Source organism: Schistocerca serialis, chromosome 9 (genome assembly GCF_023864345.2).
Source record: "Schistocerca serialis cubense isolate TAMUIC-IGC-003099 chromosome 9, iqSchSeri2.2, whole genome shotgun sequence".
NCBI lineage: Eukaryota > Metazoa > Arthropoda > Insecta > Orthoptera > Acrididae > Schistocerca > Schistocerca serialis.
The window spans coordinates 140,540,667-140,560,903 of NC_064646.1; the positions used below are offsets into that span (position 1 = coordinate 140,540,667).

Consider the following 20,237-nt stretch of genomic DNA (forward strand, 5'->3'; position numbering starts at 1 on the left):
ACTTTTTCTGGTTGACACTAACACCTGCAGCTAGTGAATTTCAACCAAAATCACAGTTCACTTAGTTAATTTCATGTTTTATGGATCATTTGCATGATATATCGTAATGGTATGGAACGAATAATTTTATATTTATATCTCTCATTAATTTGTAAACATGGATACATGCAGAATTTTTTAAAAAATATACATATGATAGCTAACTCCTGGCTACCACCTTTTACACATTACGATAACAGAAATTCTTCTTCGGAACAGGAGTTTTCGAGGAGAAACTTTTTCAGTTAGTTTTCAAATTTTACTTTGCTCTGTATCAAACGTTTTGTATCACTGGTTAAGTTTCCAAAAATTTTAGTTGCAGCGTTGTGTACCCCTTTTTGTGCTAAAGACAGCTTAGTGTGAGGTAATAAATTTAATTTTCCCTTCTGGTGTCTGGAAGATGATCATGTTTGTGCACCAATTCTTATAGCACGCTTTTAAGCAACGAAGACTTTCTTTCTTAATGATGATTGCACTAGAACATTATTCCATATGACATTATTGATGAAAATATGCAAAATATACCTACTAACCGATTTATCTCTTCCCAAGATTTGCAGTCATTCGAAGTGCAACTGTGGCTGAACCAAGTTGTGTTAAGTGTTCCAAAATGCGCTTTTTCCTAATTTAAATTTTCATCAATATTAGCACCTAGGAATTTTGCAGTTTTACCGTATTTCTTCTTCCTTATCACATGTTACTCTTGAGACTGATGTAGTATCCCTAGATGTGCAGAAGTGAATGTGTTGTGTCTTAAAATTGAGGTTGAGACCATTCGCAAAAAACAAGTCCATGATGCTTCTAAGAACATTGTTCACCATTTATTCCCTTTCTGTAGGGATGCTTGGAATAAACTATACCGTATTTATATTTTGTGAATTGCCTGAGAAAGTGACTCCGCACAATATTATGATACAACTACACACGAAGTGTTTGATCTCTTTATTTCCACACACGGACTCATACTGCAAAATTGATTACAGAATGCATAAGAGAGCAAAAGTAATAACTGGTTTACACACTGTGGTGTTATACAAAATGATTCACTTTTCTCAAGTCTCAAACATTTGCACTTCGTAACATACAATAATTTACATTAATACTCACTCAACTTTGACATTAGCAAACATTCTGACTGCTCAGTACAAGGGGTAGTTTTTGTAGCATAATACTTCTGTACTGCAGTAACGAAACATACTAAACAAGTTGAGTATTCACTTGTAATAATAATTACAAAATGCTTTCGCAGCTTTTGATAGAGGGAGAGAAAGGAGAGAAGGTAATATAAGAACTTTGATGATCGGTCTTTGGAAAGAGTTATGACAACGGACTCAAAAATGTGAACAAGGCAGTGTGAGTACATAATAGGTAAAGAGGAAAAATGGGAACCACACAGGGATACAGCTGCAAACAATGTAGAAGAAAGACGGAATGAAATGCTATGTTACAAGGGTTGTGTAGAATATGATGATGGGGTGAAAGGGGGGGAGGGGCACTACGAATTGGTATCTTCGCTAGCTGTGGAAATTTAACTCGTCCGTCATACTTTATGAAGTGGGGCAATTCACTGGTATATTTATGACCAACAAATTTTTTTCTTATATTTACCTTTAGTGCGCACTTTCACTGGTCAGTAAATCTAGAAATTTTAATGGGACACCACTTCACTGAAGACGCCAGTAACTAAGTGCTCGGAAGAAGGCGTGTATTCAGTCCTTATCAGTTATCAGGACAAACTTTAAAAAGTGAAAGAGACACCTGAAAGAGAGAAGATATGGAGATAAAAGGGGAAATAGCCGAGGAATCCGAAAGAAGAGGAAAGAAAGGCATTGGAAACAGCAAAATAGGTCGACCAAGAAAAAATAAGAGACTTTCTTGAACAACAGGCAATGAAAATTAGCGAATGAGAGGAGGAGAAGACAAAGCACGCTTAGAAATGAAATGAGAAGACTCAAAGATGTAAGAGAATATCACTTTTCAAGGACTGAGATACCACTTGTGCTTTTGATGGGAAGTATGTGAGAAATTAGTCCCTTTTTTTAGAACTTTTTGCCTTCGTCTTTTTCGGGACTGGCTTCCGAAATAACCTCAGGAGATACCTCAGTATCAGAAGCAGTGCTACCAACACACCGACGACAACGAGCACAATGAAGGCGATGACGTCGAGAAGCAGGTACTGGTACCAGGTGAGGTCCAGGGCCGCCGAGCGCAGGTGGGGGGCCCCTCTGTGCCTCAGCACGTACTCTACCCAGTAGGCGGCTTCCTCCTTCAGCGGCCTCGGGTTGTCTCGCAATACTCGAGAGCGTTGCTGTGCCGTTTCTCGGTAACTGGAAAGGAAGAATTATTGTGTGAGCTTAGTCAAAGCTAAGGCAGTAACAAGTGAGTTTCTCGTATTCAGAGCTGTGTATGAGTGTAGCAATTCTACTGGTTTCTATAGTCAGATCGGTAAAACGCTATACTTTGTCTGAGACACTGCACTGACTATCAACAGCCACATTCCGTTAAGAATGAACGCGCAAATTGCGATCATGGTTCCTCAGCAGCTGTACAATATTTCAGAACAAATGAAAATTTCTGTCAGACTGGAGCTCGAACCCAGATAGCCCGCTTGTCGTGAGTGGTCGCCTTAATCACTTTGGCTATCCGAGCATGCTTCCAGGAGAGAACAAAATCCCTATTTGTCCTATTGTCTGCTCTCCATCGTGCTCGCGCTATCTACATCCATACTCCGCAAGCCACCTGACGGTGTGTGGCGGAGGGTACTTTGAGTACCTCTATCGGTTCTCCCTTCTATTCCAGTCTCGTATTGTTCGTGTAAGAAAGATTGTCGGTATGCCTCTGTGTGGGCTCTAATCTCTCTGATTTTATCCTCATGGTCTCTTCGCGAGATGTACGTAGGAGAGAGCAATATACTGCTTGACTCCTCGGTGAAGGTATGTTCTCGAAACTTCAACAAAAGCCCGTACCGAGCTACTGAGCGTCTCTCCTGCAAAGTCTTCCACTGGAGTTTATCTACCATCTCCGTAACGCTTTTGCGATTACTAAATGATCCTGTAAAGAAGCGCGCCGCTCTCCGTTGGATCTTCTCTGTCTCTTATATCAACCCTATCTGGTACGGATCCCACACTGCTGAGCAGTATTCAAGCAGTGGGCGAACAAGTGTAATGTAACCTACTCAGATTATTAAAGTCATGTGATGGCGATATGCATATACAGGATGTAAATTTTAAGTTGATAATCTTGGGGGACATCTGCTGCTGCTGCTAAAAGTAGCCCCCTGGCGTTGGGGCGGGAGGCAACTTTAAAATTTCAAATGGGAACCCTCATTTTTTATTGCAGAACCAGATTCTACATAAACTATGTACATTTTGTCTTAAACATTTCTTTTGATTCATGTTAGTTGGCACTGTAATTCAAGAAAATCCATGTTCTAATTTTTGCGTGGAAAATGGTCACGGACAAATAAAAAATACTTTTTTACTTCGTAAATTTTGATTCGCTAAAACTAAAACTCTCCCTCTCTCCCCATAGGGCGGTGTTTGAGAGAGAGGAATTAGTGTTTTACAAACAAAACTTATCCGAATCTGCGGAAATAATTTTTGGCTCAACATTTGTAAAACTCTAATCCCACTCTCTCAAACCCCATCCTATGGGGAGACTGCGAGAGTTTTAGTTTTAGTGAATCAAAATTTATGACGTAAATAAGTATTTTTTATTTATCCGTAACCATTTTTCACGCAAAAATGAGAACATGGATTTTCTTGAATTACAGCGCCAACTACCAAGTAACAAAACAAATGTATAAGAGAAAATGTACGTATTTTTTATGTAGAATCTGATTCTGCAATAAAAAAATGTGGGTTCCCATTTGAAATTTTAAAGTTCCCTCCCGCCTCAACCCCAGGGGGCTGGGGTGGTGGTCTAATTTTAGCACCAACTGATGTTCCCCTCGAAAATAATCAACTTTGTATTCTATACATTTTTTCGTGTCAAGCTTGTTTTCCGAGTTATTCTGGTTCAACTTCAAATTTACACCCTATATACAGATGGCGGTAGTTCCGCTTACGCAGGGTATAAAAGGGTAGTGCATTGGCAGAGCTTGTCGTTTAAGCTTAGGTGACTCATATGAGAAGGTTTCCGATGTGATTATGGCCGCACGAACGGGATTAACAGACTTTGAACGCGGATCTACAACGTCATGAGTCTGTGGAGAATACAAAATCTCAGTCATTATCTCTCACCATGGACAACGCAGTGGCCGATGGTCTTCACTTAACGACCGAGAACAGCGGCGTTTGCGTACAGTTGTTACTGCTAGCAGACAAACAACACTGCGTGAAACAACCGCGGAAATCAATGTGGGGCGTACGATGAACGTATCCGCTAGGACAGTGCAGCGACATTTTGCTTTAATGAGCTATGGCAGCAGACGACCGACGCGAGTGCCTTTGCTAACAGCGCCTCTCCTGGGCTTGTGGACCACGTCGGCTGTACCCTAGACGACCAGGAAACGGTTGTATAGTCAGCTGAGTCCTGATATCAGCTGAGGGAAGGGCTCGAGTGCGGCCGAGACCCCACGAAGCCACGGATCCAGGTCGTCAACAAGGCACTGTGCAAGCTCCACGATGGTGTGGACCGTGGCCACATGGGATGGACTGGATCTCTGGTACAACTGATCATTGGCTGGGAATAGTTGCGTTCGGCCACTTGAAAGCTATTTGCAGCCATTCACGGACTTCATGTTCCCAAACAACGATGTAATTATTATGGATGACAATGCGCCATGCAACCGCGCCACAGTTGTTCGCCATTTGCTTGAACATTCCGAACAGTTCGAACGAATGATTTGGCCAACCAGAACACCCGACACGAATCCCATCGAACATTTATGGGACATAATCGAGAGACCAGTTCGTGCACAAAATCCTGAAACGGCATCACTTTCGCAATTATGGATGTCTACAGAGGCAGCATGACTTCGTATTTCTGCAGGGGAAGGACTTCCAACGGCTTGTTGAGCCCATGACACGTCGAGCTGCTTCACTAAGCCACGCAAAAGGAGGTCCAACACGATACTGAGGGGTCTCCCCCGGCGTTTGTCCTCTCAGGGCAGTGCGAGCACAAGGGAGAGCAGACACCAGGACAAACGAAGGTTTAAGTCGCTGCTGGAAAATGGTTCAAATGGCTCTGACAAGGGAACCTCCCCATCGCACCCCCCTCAGATTTAGTTATAAGTTGGCACAGTGGATAGGCCTTGAAAAACTGAACACAGATCAATCGAGAAAACAGGAAGAAGTTGTGTGGAACTATGAAAAAATAAGCAAAATATACAAACTGAGTAGTCCATGCCCAAGATAGGCAACATCATGGACAGTGTTGGGTCAGGATCGCCGTGGTCCTGTGGCTAGCGCGAGCAGCTGGGGAGTGAGAGGTCCTTGGTTCAAGTCTTCCCTCGAGTGATAATCTTAATTTTTTATTTTCAGTTTATGTGACAAACTCTTATGTTTTTATCATTTTTTTGGGAGTGATTATCACATCCACAAGAAAACCTAAATCGGGCAACGTAGAAGAATCTTTTTATCCATTCGCCAAGTGTATAAGTTAAGTGGGTCGACAACATATTCCTGTCATGTGACGCACATGCCGTCACCAGTGTCGTATAGAATATATCAGACGTGTTTTCCTGTGGAGGAATCGGTTGACCTATGACCTTGCGATCAAGTGTTTTCGGTTCCCATTGGAGAGGCACGTCCTTTCGTCTACTAATCGCACGTTTTTGCGGTGCGGTCGCAAAACACAGAAACTAAACTTATTACAGTGAACAGTAAACTTATTACAATGAACAGAGACGTCAATGATCGAACGGACAGATCATAACTATGCGAAAATAAAAAAATAAACTTTTCACTTGAGGGAAGACTTGAACCAAGGACCTCTCCTTCCGCAGCTGCTGACGCTAACCACGAGACCACAGCGCTCCTGCGCTAACATTATCCTTGATGTTACATATCTTGGGCAAGGACTACTCAGTTTGTATATTTTGCTTATTTTTTTCATAGTTTCACACAACTTCTTCCTGTTTTCTCGATAGATCTGTGTTCAGTTTTTCAAGGCCGATCCACTGTGCCAACTTATAACTAAATCTGAGGGGGGTGCGATGGGGAGGTTCCCTTGTGAGCACTATGGAACTTAACTGCTGAGGTCATAAGTCCCCTAGAACTTAGAACTACTTAAACCTAACTAACCTAAGGACATCACACACATCCATGCCCGAGGCAGGATTCAAACCTGCGACCGTAGCGGTCGCGCGGTTCCAGACTGAAGCGCCTAGAACCGCTCGGCCACCCCGGCCGGCTCGGTGCTGGAAGCGTGAGCAGACAGCCGAAGTGGTTAAGGCGACGGCTTGCGACAATCGGGAAATCTGCGTTCGAGTCACGGTGTGGCACAAATTTTCATTTGTTCTGAAATATTCCACAGCTGATGAGGTTCCATAATTTAAATCTGCAAGTCCATTGTCCGATGGGTAAAGATAATCTGCTACGTTCTGGGGAGAACATTGCGACTCTGACAGCTTCGAACATAACCGTCCAACATCAATATACACTAACGCTTAAAAAGAAAGGAAAGGATGTGACAAAATGAAAAGGTAAGAAATCACTCTAAACCGATTTGTTCCTGACGGACACTACAGCACTAATAAAGTTCATTAAGGACAGAAACATTCCCAGTCGAGCTGTTCATCTCTTAAAAAATGCTATATTGTGCACTCGTTAGTAGTTTCAGTGTTAGGTCACCTCAAAGAGAACGTTGCTGTTATGTTGATGTACCTAGCATCGAGACTGATCAGTAGCGCAGAATAGTCTTTATTCCAGTTCCACAGACCGAGTGGGTATGTTTCAGTCTTTCACTGCCTGTAAATGAGTCGGGAAATTTACTCCCAAACCAGAGTTTTGTTGCCCGAATAGGAAATATCTATCCTCTGTTTCGGATAAGTAAGTGATTCAAGGTTACTATGAAAATCATTGCCTCATGGCTACATCGTAGTATATGAAAATTTATATCCCGTTGAAAATTGAAACTGGATAATTCTGGTTTTCACGAGCAATCGCCTTGTTTATTGCAGTTTCAATCCGAAGAAGTCTACCCATTGAAAATCTCCTTATCTCTGCGTAAATATTGCAACGTAGGATTCATTTAAATGTGCTTATTATAGTAAGCCTTGGGTCACCCGCTACGTTTGTACTGAGCACAAGCGCCATATAAAACAAACTGAGCTTGACAAGTCGGCCATAGCAGAGCATTGCCTAGAAAACGGACATAAAATACAGTTCGAAAATACAAAAGTGTTGGTTCATGCATCTACATACTGGGACTCCGTTGTAAAGAAAGGGGCCGAGATTCGTTTAAACAACAACCATTTCAACAGAGACCAGGGGTACACACTCAGCAGGGTATGGGGGCGGTCGTTGGACATCGAAAGAAGGCAAAGACAGATGCGCGACGCGGGAGCGGCAGTTTCAAACGTGGCGCCTGCCCCTGGCGCCACCTGACGTCACCGGTGCTGCCACGGGCAATATCTCCGCTAGCTGCCCGGGTCGACTTACACGCACGCGCCACAGTAGGTCTATATGATTGGCTGCTGCTGATGTCATCACGCCTATATAAGCGAGAAACGGTAGCAGCCCCCCTACTCCAACAATCAGGCCCATTTCACCTTCTCCCGCCTTGACACCCTCGTCTAAATCCCTGTCATGGCGCGACAGCAACGTATCCTTTTCAACAATATCCGCTCCCTTTCCGCCAACAAGAACCTCTTCCTGCACACCCTTGCCACCCACCGCATGGATGCCTTCCTCCTCAATGAAACCTTCCTCCAACCCCACCACTCCATCCACACCTCACCCTATCTCCTCCACCGCTCCGATAATCCCCTCCCAATTGCGCGTAGCGGAGTTGCCATTGGTCACCACCGCCAGATCCCCGTTCGGCTCCAACCTCTCCTTCCCGACCCCACCGAACACCTGATCCTTAGTCTCTTCTTCCCCGGCCTTACCGTTACCTGCGCCACCATCTATGTCCGCCCTAACGCCCCTATTCCCTTCGACTTCCTCTCCCACATTGACCGTACCTTCTCCTCCTACGTGATCGCCGCCGACCTCAACATTCATAGTCGTTCCGCCGCCCAATTACGGCGGTGGCATCGGTTCCTCTCCTCCCTTCAAGGCGACCTCATCCCCATCCCCCAGCACACCTGTCCCGAATCCAACTCCACTCCTGATGTTATCCTCTCCTCCCCCAACCTCCTTGGCCGCATAACGGTGGATGTCCTGGAGCCTATTGGTAGCGACCATCTCCCTGTCCTCCTCACCATTTCAGATGGTCGTCGCCCCCGCCCCGACCCTCGTAATGACCCTACCCCTAAGTATATCCATGACTATTCCCATGCCGACTGGAATGCCTACCGGGATACCCTTTCCACCCAGGCCGATAGCCACCCCTTCACCTACCACCACCCTGACGATGTCACCCATGCCGCCTTCTTTCTCCAGCAGACCTTGTCTGAGGCCGTGGAGGCCCACGTCCCTACTGTCGCCATCCACCCCCACCGTCCTACCTTACCCCCACAGGCCATCCTCCTCCTCCGTGAATCCCGTCGTCTCTACCGTGCCTGCCTCCGCACGCGTGACCCGGACACACTACGACGCCACCGGCAACTCCAGTGACACATTCGTAATTTGCTCGCGGCCAAGAAACGCCGGGACTGGCGACAGACATGCACCCATTTAAACGCTACCTTACCAATCAACTAGTCCAAGTTCTGGTCGGCCTTCCGTCGCCTTACCGGAACTAAACCCTCCCCCTATTATCCTCTTCTCCATGATGATCACCCTTTCCCTGACACCCTTAGTAAGGCCAATCACTTTGCCTCCTACCTGTCTGATGTGTTTTCCATCCCTGCTGATCCCCAGTTCGATTACTCCCTTTTCCCGGATATCTGCGATCGAACTGACACCTCTGTCCCTCCCCTCGCTCCTGGTTTCCAGTACTTGGACAACATTGCACACACGGAACACAATGCCCCTATCACTACACAGGATCTCATTGATACACTCCGCAGAAAACGCAACACCTCTCCTGGTCACGATCGTGTCACCTACCATCACCTTCGTGAAGCTCCTGTCTCTTTCCTCTCCACCCTGGCCACGCTCTACAATGTAGTCCTGTCCACCGGTTACTACCCCGACCTGTGGAAAACCTCCCGTATCCTGATGTTCCTTAAACCTGGCAAACTGCCGTCCGCAACTCCTCCTACCGTCCCATCAGCCTTACCTCAGTCTTCAGCAAGGTCCTGGAATCTATCCTCACCCGACGCATCCACCAGCATCTCCGCCAGCACCGCCTCCTTCCCATTACCCAGTGTGGCTTTCGGCCGTCCTTCTCTTCCGACAACTTTCTCCTTCACCTCACTCATCTCCTTTCCGAACAGCTTAATTCCCGTCGCTCCGCAATCTTCCTCTCCCTGGACCTCGAACGTGCATATGACTGTGTATGGCATTCCGGTCTCCTCTTCAAACTCCAAACCTTCGGCCTTCCCATTAACTACGTCCGTCTGATCGGCTCCTTTCTCTCCCGCCGTCCTTCCTATGTCACCATCCATAACACTGATTCCTACACCTTTTTCCCCTCTGCCGGTGTGCCCCAAGGCTCCGTCCTCTCCCCCCTTCTGTACCTTTTGTACATGGCGGACATGCCGCCGCCGTCAGCCCCCGTCCACCTTCTCCAGTTTGCCGATGACACCGCCTCCCTTGCCCTTGCCCCCACCCTACAGCGCTCCCAACACCTTCTCCAATCCTATCTTGACCGGTTCACCGCTTGGTGCAACCAGTGGTTGCTCAAGGTCAATCCCTCCAAAACCCAGGTGATCATTGTAGGCAAAACCACCCCTTCCTTCCGCCTCCTTGATTTCTATCTCACCATCTATGGCCGTCCTATCGCCCTCACTCCCACCCTTAAGTACCTTGGCGTCACCCTCGACCGTCGCCTCTCCTGGACTCCCCACCTCCGGACAATCCAAGCCAAGGCACGCTCCCGACTCAGTCTCCTCAAGCTCCTCTCCGGCCGTACGTGGGGTCAGGACCCCTCCACCATCCTCCACGCCTATAAGTCCCTCATCCACCCTACCCTTTGTTAAGCCCATCTGGCTTGGATCTCGGCCCCCCCCTACCTTTTATAAATCCCTCCAAATCCTTGAACGTCATGCTCTCCGCCTCGCCTATCGCATCCGTCTCCCCTCCCCCACGCGGATCCTGTACGATCTCATCCCCTTCCCCCACCTCCTCCTTTTCCTTGAAAGGATACGGATCCTGTACACCTCCCGCAAACTCGATCATCCTCGCCCGCTCGTCTCCCCGATCCTCTCCCACCCCCACCCGCTGCCGTGCCTGTATTCGCACATCCCACCCGGTCTCCATCTCTCCACCCTCCTTACCCTCTCCCAAGGTGGCTTCCGCCAGCTCCCCCTCCCTGATGATGCCCTCCTCCCTTCCATCTACCCCTCCTACCAACTTTGATCCTCCCGCCCTCCTCCTGTGCCTGCTCCTCTGGGCACCCTCCCTCCCTTTCTCTCCCTTTTCCCTCCCCCCTCCTTTTCTCCCCCCTCCTCCCCCGGGCCTCCCCTCCTCTGTCCCTCGCCTCCTGCCCCCGTCTCCTCAGCCATTGGCATCCTTTTTCTCCCCTCCACCCCACCTCACCCCTGTTCCCCTCTTGGCAGGTCCCCGGACTTGCACACGCTAAGTGGACATTCGTGCGCCAGAGATCACCGCTATAAGTGTTTCGTGTGTGCCGTCTTGTTTAGTGTTCAGTGTTCACCGTCACACTCCATCGTTCACCAGTGCCATCGTCTTCTTCAGTGTTTGTGCGTCGCATCAACAGTTTGCAGTATGGATTATCGTCGCGTGTGAACGGCTCCGTGTTTGTCTTTATGTGTCTACTGTTTTATTGCTCACCGTTCTGTAACTTATGTGTCTTCTCAGTGTTTCTTCTCTTTGTGTATCCTCTGGCTGAAGAGCGGCGTAGAATGCTGCTGACAGCCTGCCTGTTGTACAGGTTTAAAATAACAATAAAGAAAAAAAAAATAGCAGCCCCGGCAGTCAGTGAACTGACGACGGTGGCGGAGGCGGTCATCGAAAACTCGAGGATTTTATTCGAAAACCGAGAACCTTTTATTCAAACTATGCAAAGACTGTGCATGAAGTAACCTGGCTCTTAACTGCAGAGATGGGGTGCTATGGGAGGGGACAATAGTTGTGGTGGAGGGTATGCTCCCAGAGGCCACAGCACTGAGTGGAGATGAAAAGCTGTAGACTAAGCATATGCAGAACTTCTAAGCCGCAGCCACAAAGACAGCAAACGATTGTATTAATAGTTTATGCCAGTACGACCAATAACTCAGTACTCCCGAAGTACAGAGCCGAATAAGGAATTCAGCACACAAACAACTGAACTGGCCGTTTCTAATGGGCTAACCACACTCCTGAAGAGACCATAGCAAACCTTCGGAAGGAAGGATCGCACAGCGTTGAGAACGAGTATTCCTTTCTGTGGGGCATGTTATTTTGTAAGGGTTCTATCCAAGGCGTGTTGATGATGGCTGAAATTCACTCTGAAGACCTGTTTCAGGAAGGCCAGCACCTTCAATGACTGTTCGCTATATGGAGACTGCTCTACTCGCTGTCAACATCTACCCTGAAAGCTAAAAAAAATCTCAATGAATCCATGAAACGTGATGGTCACATAATATATTAGATGCCATTAATTACGCCATCTCTGCTGTTTCCGAGTTGCTTTATGAATGCAGAAATTGCCCTCATGTCTTGAGACGTAGAGGGAAAGGGATTGCAGTGGAACTATATCCGTATATTCCAGCATATCGTACTGTATATTATGGTAACCAAAATGAAACTCCCATAAATATCTTCAACATTTCGTAGCCCTGTCGTCAACTGTATAAATATTAATTTTAATTTGAATAATCAACAGCCTCAGTTGCATCGTTTACCTAGAATTTACCTAGGTCTCAGTAGGGGTAACCCAACCTTCTTCTGAATAACAGAAACTACCGTCTTTCCATTGCAGACATCGTCAAGCTAAAACTACAAATGCTTACAACGCATGAACGTCCTATTGACTTGATTCTAGACCATTTCAGGTCAAATATACTAACCTCGAATAATGACCATCTATTTTATATGGCCCGTATTGCCGTTTGTTACAGATTAGATATAGACTTATTCATAAGTTCAATCACGTCCATTTGTGTGTTAAGTCAATAGGACGTTCATGCGTTGTAAGCATAGATAAGCAAGTGCATAACAATTACGCCTTAAAAATTTCTAGACCTAGTCGTAATAATGACGATGTTGGCTTTATATTATCCTTCCCACTCCTAAGTTCTTTTTAGGTGATTAAACTTCGTGCTTAAGCACAAAAATTTTCTAGATAGGCCATACCTTGTAAGCACATGATTTCTTCCTCATAATATGACCAACGAATACTTCATAAATGTTAAGACAGTCGATCTACGTACGTTCTTCACAGGTTAACATATACGCCCTTTTCCTCAGTTATACCTATTATTTCACTTTACTAGTAAATTCAAGGTCAGGAGTTAAGTTCGCGCCTTGTCACAACAAGTAACTATCAAACAGTTTATGCGCAGGCGCAAGGTATTGTGTCCGCCTAGGCGGGCCTCATGACGCTACGGTCAGTTCCAGTACAGCACTAGTGGCTGCCGCATCGCGGTCGCGAAGTGGGGCCGAGGCAGTTCCACATAAGTTTTATAGTCTGACGATAATTTATGGAATTGTAGTTTTAGCTTGACGATGTCCACTATGTCCAAACGGTAGTTACTGTTATTCTGAAGAAGGTTGTGTTATCCCGACTGAAACCTAGGTAAATTCTAGGTAAACGGTGCAACTGAGGCTGTTAATTATTTAAATTAAGTCCCATAAATGCCGTACAAAAAACCACACAATATGTTACGGTTGCTGAACATACCGTACTGACGAGGTTTCCTGATGTATAATGGCACACGGCCAGCCACGGTGGCCGTGCGGTTCTAGGAGCTTCAGTCCGGAACCGCGCGACTGCTACGGTCGCAGGTTCGAATCCTGCCTCGGGCATGGATGTGTGTGATGTCCTTACGTTAGTTAGGTTTAAGTAGTTCTAAGTTCTAGGGGACTGATGACCTCAGATGTTAAGTCCCATAGTGCTCAGAGCCATTTGAACCAATGGCACACATTCTGGATGTCCCGAATCAGACTCATCAGAAAAAAATGAAAAAATGAGGATCGAGATGTCGCCGATATCATTTATTCAGAAATGAACACACGCGTGTTGGTCTGGAAGCTTTCACTCACGCACGGTAGAAAAGTTGTAAGGATGAAGCTGCAGGTTTTTTTTGAAAATTTTCTAAGACTAACCTCTTCAAGTGCCACATGCAAATCTGAAGAATGAAGGTAGATCCAGATACATCTACGACTTCTTGAATTTTTTTAAAATTTTTGTGAAATTTATAGGAGGACTTCGCAATGCAACACTGAATGGCGTGTAGATTCTTTGCAGCTTATATCTGTCTTGTGCAACATTTCCTAGAGATCAGATTCGTTTCAGACTTTAGCTGACGACCATATTGTTTATATTACGTTGTCAGTGCAACACTCAAATACGCTTTTGCATTTGGTCAGACTATACATGATTCCTACATCTGATGGTATTGGCAATTAAATTCTGTGCTTACACTATACGTGATGTCCGTTATGACCCTGAATTATTTAACCAGAAAATACTTCAATAAGTAAGCATTTTTATGTTAATCGCAGAAAAATGCAAGCTGAAGATGTCGAATGTGGAATTAAATTGCAAAGAATGACATCCATACCTTGGCACTTCCAAGACTTCTTTTATAGCCCAAGTGAGTGATTCCACGGACACGTTTGAGATTGGTATTTTGATTCCAAGTCCGATCCACTCCACGCGGTTCATGTTGCAGTTCTGGTCTCCAAACGCAGGGAATCCTATCAGTGGAACGCCGTGGTACAGCGCCTCTTGAATGCTGTTGATGCCGCCGTGCGTCATGAACAACCGTACGTTCTTATGTGCTGCAAGACAAGAGCATAGATTAAGTACAAGAATCTAAACGTTACTAAACGAGAATCGTTAAAAACAATCAGGTGCAGTTTTTTATGTGCTATGACTGCAAAGTAAAATGTGTTTTCGTTTATTGCTGTTTAATGGTGTTGTATTGTACACATGAAAATGTTTGTTAGATTTGATATATCTGTCCATAGATACACAGTGAGAAAATCGTCAAGAATGTGGAACATCTCATAACATAGGAACATGTAACACATATTTACAAAAATGGAAACGCTAATGTTCTAACCCTCAGTGAAATGGTTCTTGGGTTGTAGAATAAATGCCTTCCCAAAAGAAGACGAAGTAAATATTCCAGAATTGGAATCAAGAACAGGTGCCAAAATGTGCAACGTAGAAGTAAATATCCTCGTAGTAGTGAAGTAACTTAAATCACCTAATTAAAGAAAGTCTCATGGTCCACACTGTATACCTATTAGGTTCCCTTTTGGAGTATTCTGATGCATTAGCTCCATATTTAATCATATACAACCGTTCGCTCGACAAAAGATCCGTACCCAAAGACTGGAAAGTTGCACAGGTCACACCAAATTCAAGAAAGGTAGCAGGAGTAATCCACTAAATTACAGGCCCATATCGTTAACGTCGATATGCAGCAGGATTTTGGATCACATATTGTGTTCAAACATTATGAATTACCTCGAAGAAAACTGTCTGCTGACACACAGTCAACTTGGGTTTAGAAAACATCGTTCGTGTGAAACACAACTAGCTCTTTATTCACATGGAGTGTCGAGTGCTATTGACAAGGGATTTCAGATCGATTCCGTATTTCTGGATTTCCGGAAGGCTTTTAACACTGTACCAAACAGGCGGCTAGTAGTGAAATTGCGTGCTTATGGAATATCGTCTCAGTTACGTGACTGGATATGTGATTTCCGGTCAGAGAGGTTACAGCTCGTAGTAATTGTCGGAAAGTCATCGAGTAAAACAAGTAATTTCTGGCGTTCCCCAGGGTAGTGTTATAGGCCCTTTGCTGTTCCTTATCTATATAAACGATTTGGGAGACAATATGTTCAGCCGTCTTCGGTTGTTTACACTGTCGTTTATCGACTAATAAAGTCATCAGTAGGTCAAATCAAATTGCAAAACGATTTAGAAAAGATATATGAATGGTGCGAAAATTGGCAGTTGACCCTAAATAACGGAAACCGTGAGGTCATACACATGAGCGCTAAAAGGAATTCGTTAAACTTCGGTTACACCATAAATCAGTCTAATCTAAAAGCCGTAAATTCAACTAAATACCTAGGTATTGCAATTACGAACACCTTAAATTGGAAGGAAGACACAGAAAATGTTGTGGGGAAGGTTAACCAAAGACTGCGTTTAATTGGGAGGACACTAGAAAATGTAACGGATCTACTAAGGAGACTGTCTACACTACAGTTGTCCGTCCTCTTTTAGAATACTGTTGCGCGGTGTGGGATCCTTACCAGATAGGACTGACTGATTACATCGAAAAAGTTCAAAGAAAGGCAGCACGTTTTGTGTTATCGCGAAATATGGGAGAGTGTCACAGAAATGATACAGGATTTGGACTGGACATCATTAAAAGAAAGGCGTCTTTCGTTGCGACGGATTCTTCTCACGAAATTCCAATCACCAACTTTCTCCTCCGAATGCGAAATATTTTGTTGACACAGACCTACATAGGGAGAAACGATCACCACGATAAAATAAGGGAAATCAGAACTCATACGGAAAGACATAGGTGTTCGCGCACTATACGAGATTGGAATAATAGATAATTGTGAAGGTGGTTCGATGAACCCTCTGCCAGGAATCCTAAATGTGATTTGCGGAGCATCCATGTAGATGTAGAATAAGTAAAATATCTGAAACCTTTCATTTGTCCGATAATACCAAACTTGTAACCGACATGTAGAGGTATACGTGCTGAAGTTCGTAAGACTATTCTTAGGCTATTGTGGATACATACCATGAAACAGAAAGCTGCTTACATCTCTTATTAAAACAGATAGCACTTCTATACTGAAGATTTGACGGAGCCCTTACTATATTTTGTACTATTAATAACATATACGTCAACTTGTTCTTACAGGGAATTCAGCCATCGGATAGAACGACTTTGAAATCAATAAATCCTTTAAGGTTCTAGTGAACTGAACTTCTCACCAATTGAACTTTTTATGGTTGTTAACAAGTTACTGAAAATTTGTGTTCCTGAACAATGAATAAACTCACAAGTCAAAAGGTTGAATTACCACCCTTTGCAGAGCGGACATTCAGGGAGAGAGTGAATGAGTTTCAGGAAATTATCGACAGGGATGTGGAGCCATGCTGATCCCAGTGTCGTAGCCAGCTGCGCTAGATTTACAGTTGAGGGGATCCATGGCACGAGCAGCTTGATCGACGTGGTCCCACATATTCTCGACTGGGTTTTCATCTGCAGAGTTTGGTGGCAGGGAAGTGCTGTAAATTCGTCCTGGTGCTTTTAGAACCGGGCACGAACACTGCTAGCCATGTGACACATTGCATTCCCTTCTGGTAGATACCATTGTGCCGAGGAAAAAACAGACTTCGTGGATGGGTGCACATAGTCCCCAAGAATAGACGCATACTTATGTTGATCCATGGGCCTTCCAGAATGACGAGATCACCCAGGGAATGCCATGAAAACATTCCCCAAATCATAACGCTCCCTCCTCTGACCTGGTCCAGAGCTCGTGGTCTTTCGGTAGTGTTCTCGCTTCCTGCGCACGGGGTCCCGGGTTCGATTCCCGGCCGGGTCAGGGATTTTTCCTGCCTCGTGATGACTGTGTCGCCTTTATCATCATCATTCATCCCCATTACGGTCGGAGGAAGGCAAAGGCAAACCACCTCTGCTAGGACCTTGCCTAGTACAGCAGTGCGGGTCTCCCGCATCGTCCCCTACGCTCCTCGGAGTATGGGACCTCATCATCATCACTTCTGACGATTGTTGCAGGGCAGTACACGTCACCGGCCATGGAGCATAAAACGAAATTCATCTGAGAAGGCCACCTGTCGTCACTCGATGGACTTCCAGTGCGGTACTGGCATGCAATGAACAAGTCAGCTTGGATGCATGTACCGTTTGCTGAATGGTCATTGAGGAGACGATGGTAGCAGCCCTGTGGGTCATCTGAACGGTCAGTTGCTCAACATCTGGACATCTATTAGCCTGTTCACGTCTCCGCAGTTGTCGTTCACTCGTGTCATCTATGGTTCACGGTTCACTGCAGCTGCGTCGGCGCTGGTTGTGGATAGTGGCATTTTGCCATGCACGGTGTACTTTAACTACGGTGGCAAGCAAACAGTTTACAGACTTAGCCAATTCGGAAACGCTTCCTCCACTGGTCTGAAAGCCAATGATCATGCACATTTGTACGTCAGATAAATCGGTCCTTTTCCACGTTACGACAACGACTGCACTGTTTTTCGTATCAACCGAGATACTTTTTTTTGTCCTCCATTGCCAGTGCTGCCACCTGCCGTATGTGAGTGGTTGTTGAACGTTGACGTGAACATAGGCAGTGGTCATATTAATGTGACTGGACTGCATAAATAGCGTTAAATCTTTATGTAAATTATTACTATTTCTATGAACTGAACTGATGGTTTGAGAAAGAGATAAATTATTTATAACAAGTTTCATGAAGAAATAAATGTGTATTTGTTGGAGAGGGAGGAGGAGAAGGTGCGGGCAGTTAGCGTACATGCGATTTCATGAAGAACTTTAATGAATTCCTTTGTTGTGAAGCTATAGGTACAGTTTCGAAAACTATAATTGAAGGGTCAGGGACAGGAAACTACTGATCACGTTTGTCGATTTTAAAAAGTCTACGATAATAGCCATCGTGAATCTCTACTGTCAATTCTTAAAGAATTTGGTTTATATCAGAAACTTGTCAACCTCGTTGCAGTCACCCTTCGAAATACTAAAGCTAGAGTAAGGTTCAGAAATGAATTCTCTGAACTTTTTCAGATTCATACTGGCCTTCCACAAGGCGATGGATTGTCTCCATAATTGTTCAGTTGTGTGCTGGAGGAAATCATGAGTGAATGGAACAAGATATGCCCACCGTATGTTAAGACTGGAGGAAAGATTCGACTTAACTGCTTGTATTTGCAGATGATTTGGTGCTGTTAGCAAACAATATTGATGAAGCAAAGGTTCAAGTAGAACAACTAGAATGATTAGCGGCAAAGGTCGGATTGCTAATTTCGTTTGATAAAACAGAAATGATGCCCACCTTCCCAGTTGACACATCCCATATCATACTCTATAATGATCAAAAAAATGAAGTAGTAAAAAAGTTTAAATATCTTGGTGAGATTATTACCTGGAATGTTAATGAAAGAGCGTCAATAGATAGTAGAACATTAAAACTTTAGCGAGCGCACAGAACCACTTGGCCAACCTACAAAAATTATCTCTCTCAATAAATGCTAAATTTCGACATTACTCCTCCGTCGTTAAACTGGAAGCAACATACGCAAGTAAAACACTACTCAGATTAAATACTCAAGCAACAACTGACAAATTGCAGAAAGTTGATAGAAGAATACTCCGAACGAATTATCTGTAAGAAACATCAAGTTAATGGGCAGTGGAGACTTTTACCCGATTCAGTAGTGTATAAAGAAAGTGAACCCGTTATTGATACAATGCGGAAAAGAAGGATTGCATTTTTCTGCTACATATCTCTCCTACCAAATACTAGAATCCTGAAGCAGCTTTTTGATTACTTCTGGAACAGTAAAACCCAAAACATCTGGTTTAAAGAAGTACAAAATGATCTGGATGAACTGATCATCACCACACACCAAATTCAACCCAGAGAAGAGAAACTGCTTCTGAAGAACAAATACACACGGCTGACATTCAAACCATCAGAACGGAAGAAGTATGTCATATCCGCAGAAAAACGAGCAGCCAGATCACAGCGAGTGAAGTTTTGGGAAACGAAGAAATTGCTGACTGCTAAGACCTAAACTTAATCATTGTAGACTCTGTTGTATTATGTTGATTTTAGTGCCCCAATTAGGGAGTAAACTACGTTAATAAATGAATTTTAGTTTCGAGTCGTTCGTAACACAAGTTTATTTCACCGAGTAAATGTCACTCATATCACTGATACACAATAGTACAGGAATACACTCATAAATGATAGTCTGTTGACGGCCTTATCCCGATCCACGCAAAAAAACATTCACATGACTACCAATGTTCGCTAATAGGCGAGATCTTAACCAACCACAGAATAAATGAGTTAATTCATCATATAAGGAAGATTAGGCCGTATGTATTATGACTGTCATAGTTGCTGCCCCTGTTGGGTATCCTTTAAATAAGAGTTTTCCCAGACTTCGTCCCTCGTCTGCTTCTTCTAATATCTCTGGTAAATTTTCAACGTCTCGCTCCACGTACAGGACATGGTGGAGAGGGAATAAAGCTTCAGAATTCTATATTCAGATGGACCCAGTATTTTTGTGCTACTTATCGCTTTCTTCACTTCTGGAAATGAACTGTATACACTACTGGCCATTAAAATTGCTACACCAAGAAGAAATGCAGATGATAAACGGGTATTCATTGGACAAATATATTATACTAGAACTGACATGGGATTACATTTTCACGCAATTTGGGTGCATAGATCCTGAGAAATCAGTACCCAGAACAACCACCTCTGGCCACAATAACGGCATTGATACGCCTGGGCATTGAGTCAAACAGAGCTTGGATGGTGTGTACAGGTACAGTTGCCGATGCTGCTTCAACACGATACTACAGTTCATCAAGAGTAGTAACTGGCATATTGTAGTGACGAGCCAGTTGCTCGGCCACCATTGACCAGACGTTTTCGGTTGGTGAGAGATCTGGAGAATGTACTGGCCAGGGCAGCAGTCGAACATTTTCTGTATCCAGAAAGGGCCGTACAGGACCTGCAACATGCGGTCGTGCATTATCCTGCTGAAATGTAGGGTTCGCAGGG

At 44.6% G+C, this 20,237-nt stretch overlaps 1 protein-coding gene across 1 annotated transcript in view; it reads right to left on the reverse strand.

Moving 5' to 3' along the window:
* Positions 1-966: 966 nt before the first annotated feature.
* LOC126418886 (UDP-glycosyltransferase UGT5-like) overlaps positions 967-20,237 on the reverse strand; it is a 142,401-nt gene continuing 123,130 nt past the window's right edge. The window contains exons 5-6 of the mRNA XM_050085893.1: positions 13,979-14,198; positions 967-2,366 (exon numbers count right to left, since the gene is read on the reverse strand). Coding sequence (XP_049941850.1) covers positions 2,066-2,366; positions 13,979-14,198 — 521 coding nt within the window. The 3' untranslated portion in view covers positions 967-2,065. The remainder of the gene's footprint in view (positions 2,367-13,978; positions 14,199-20,237) is intronic.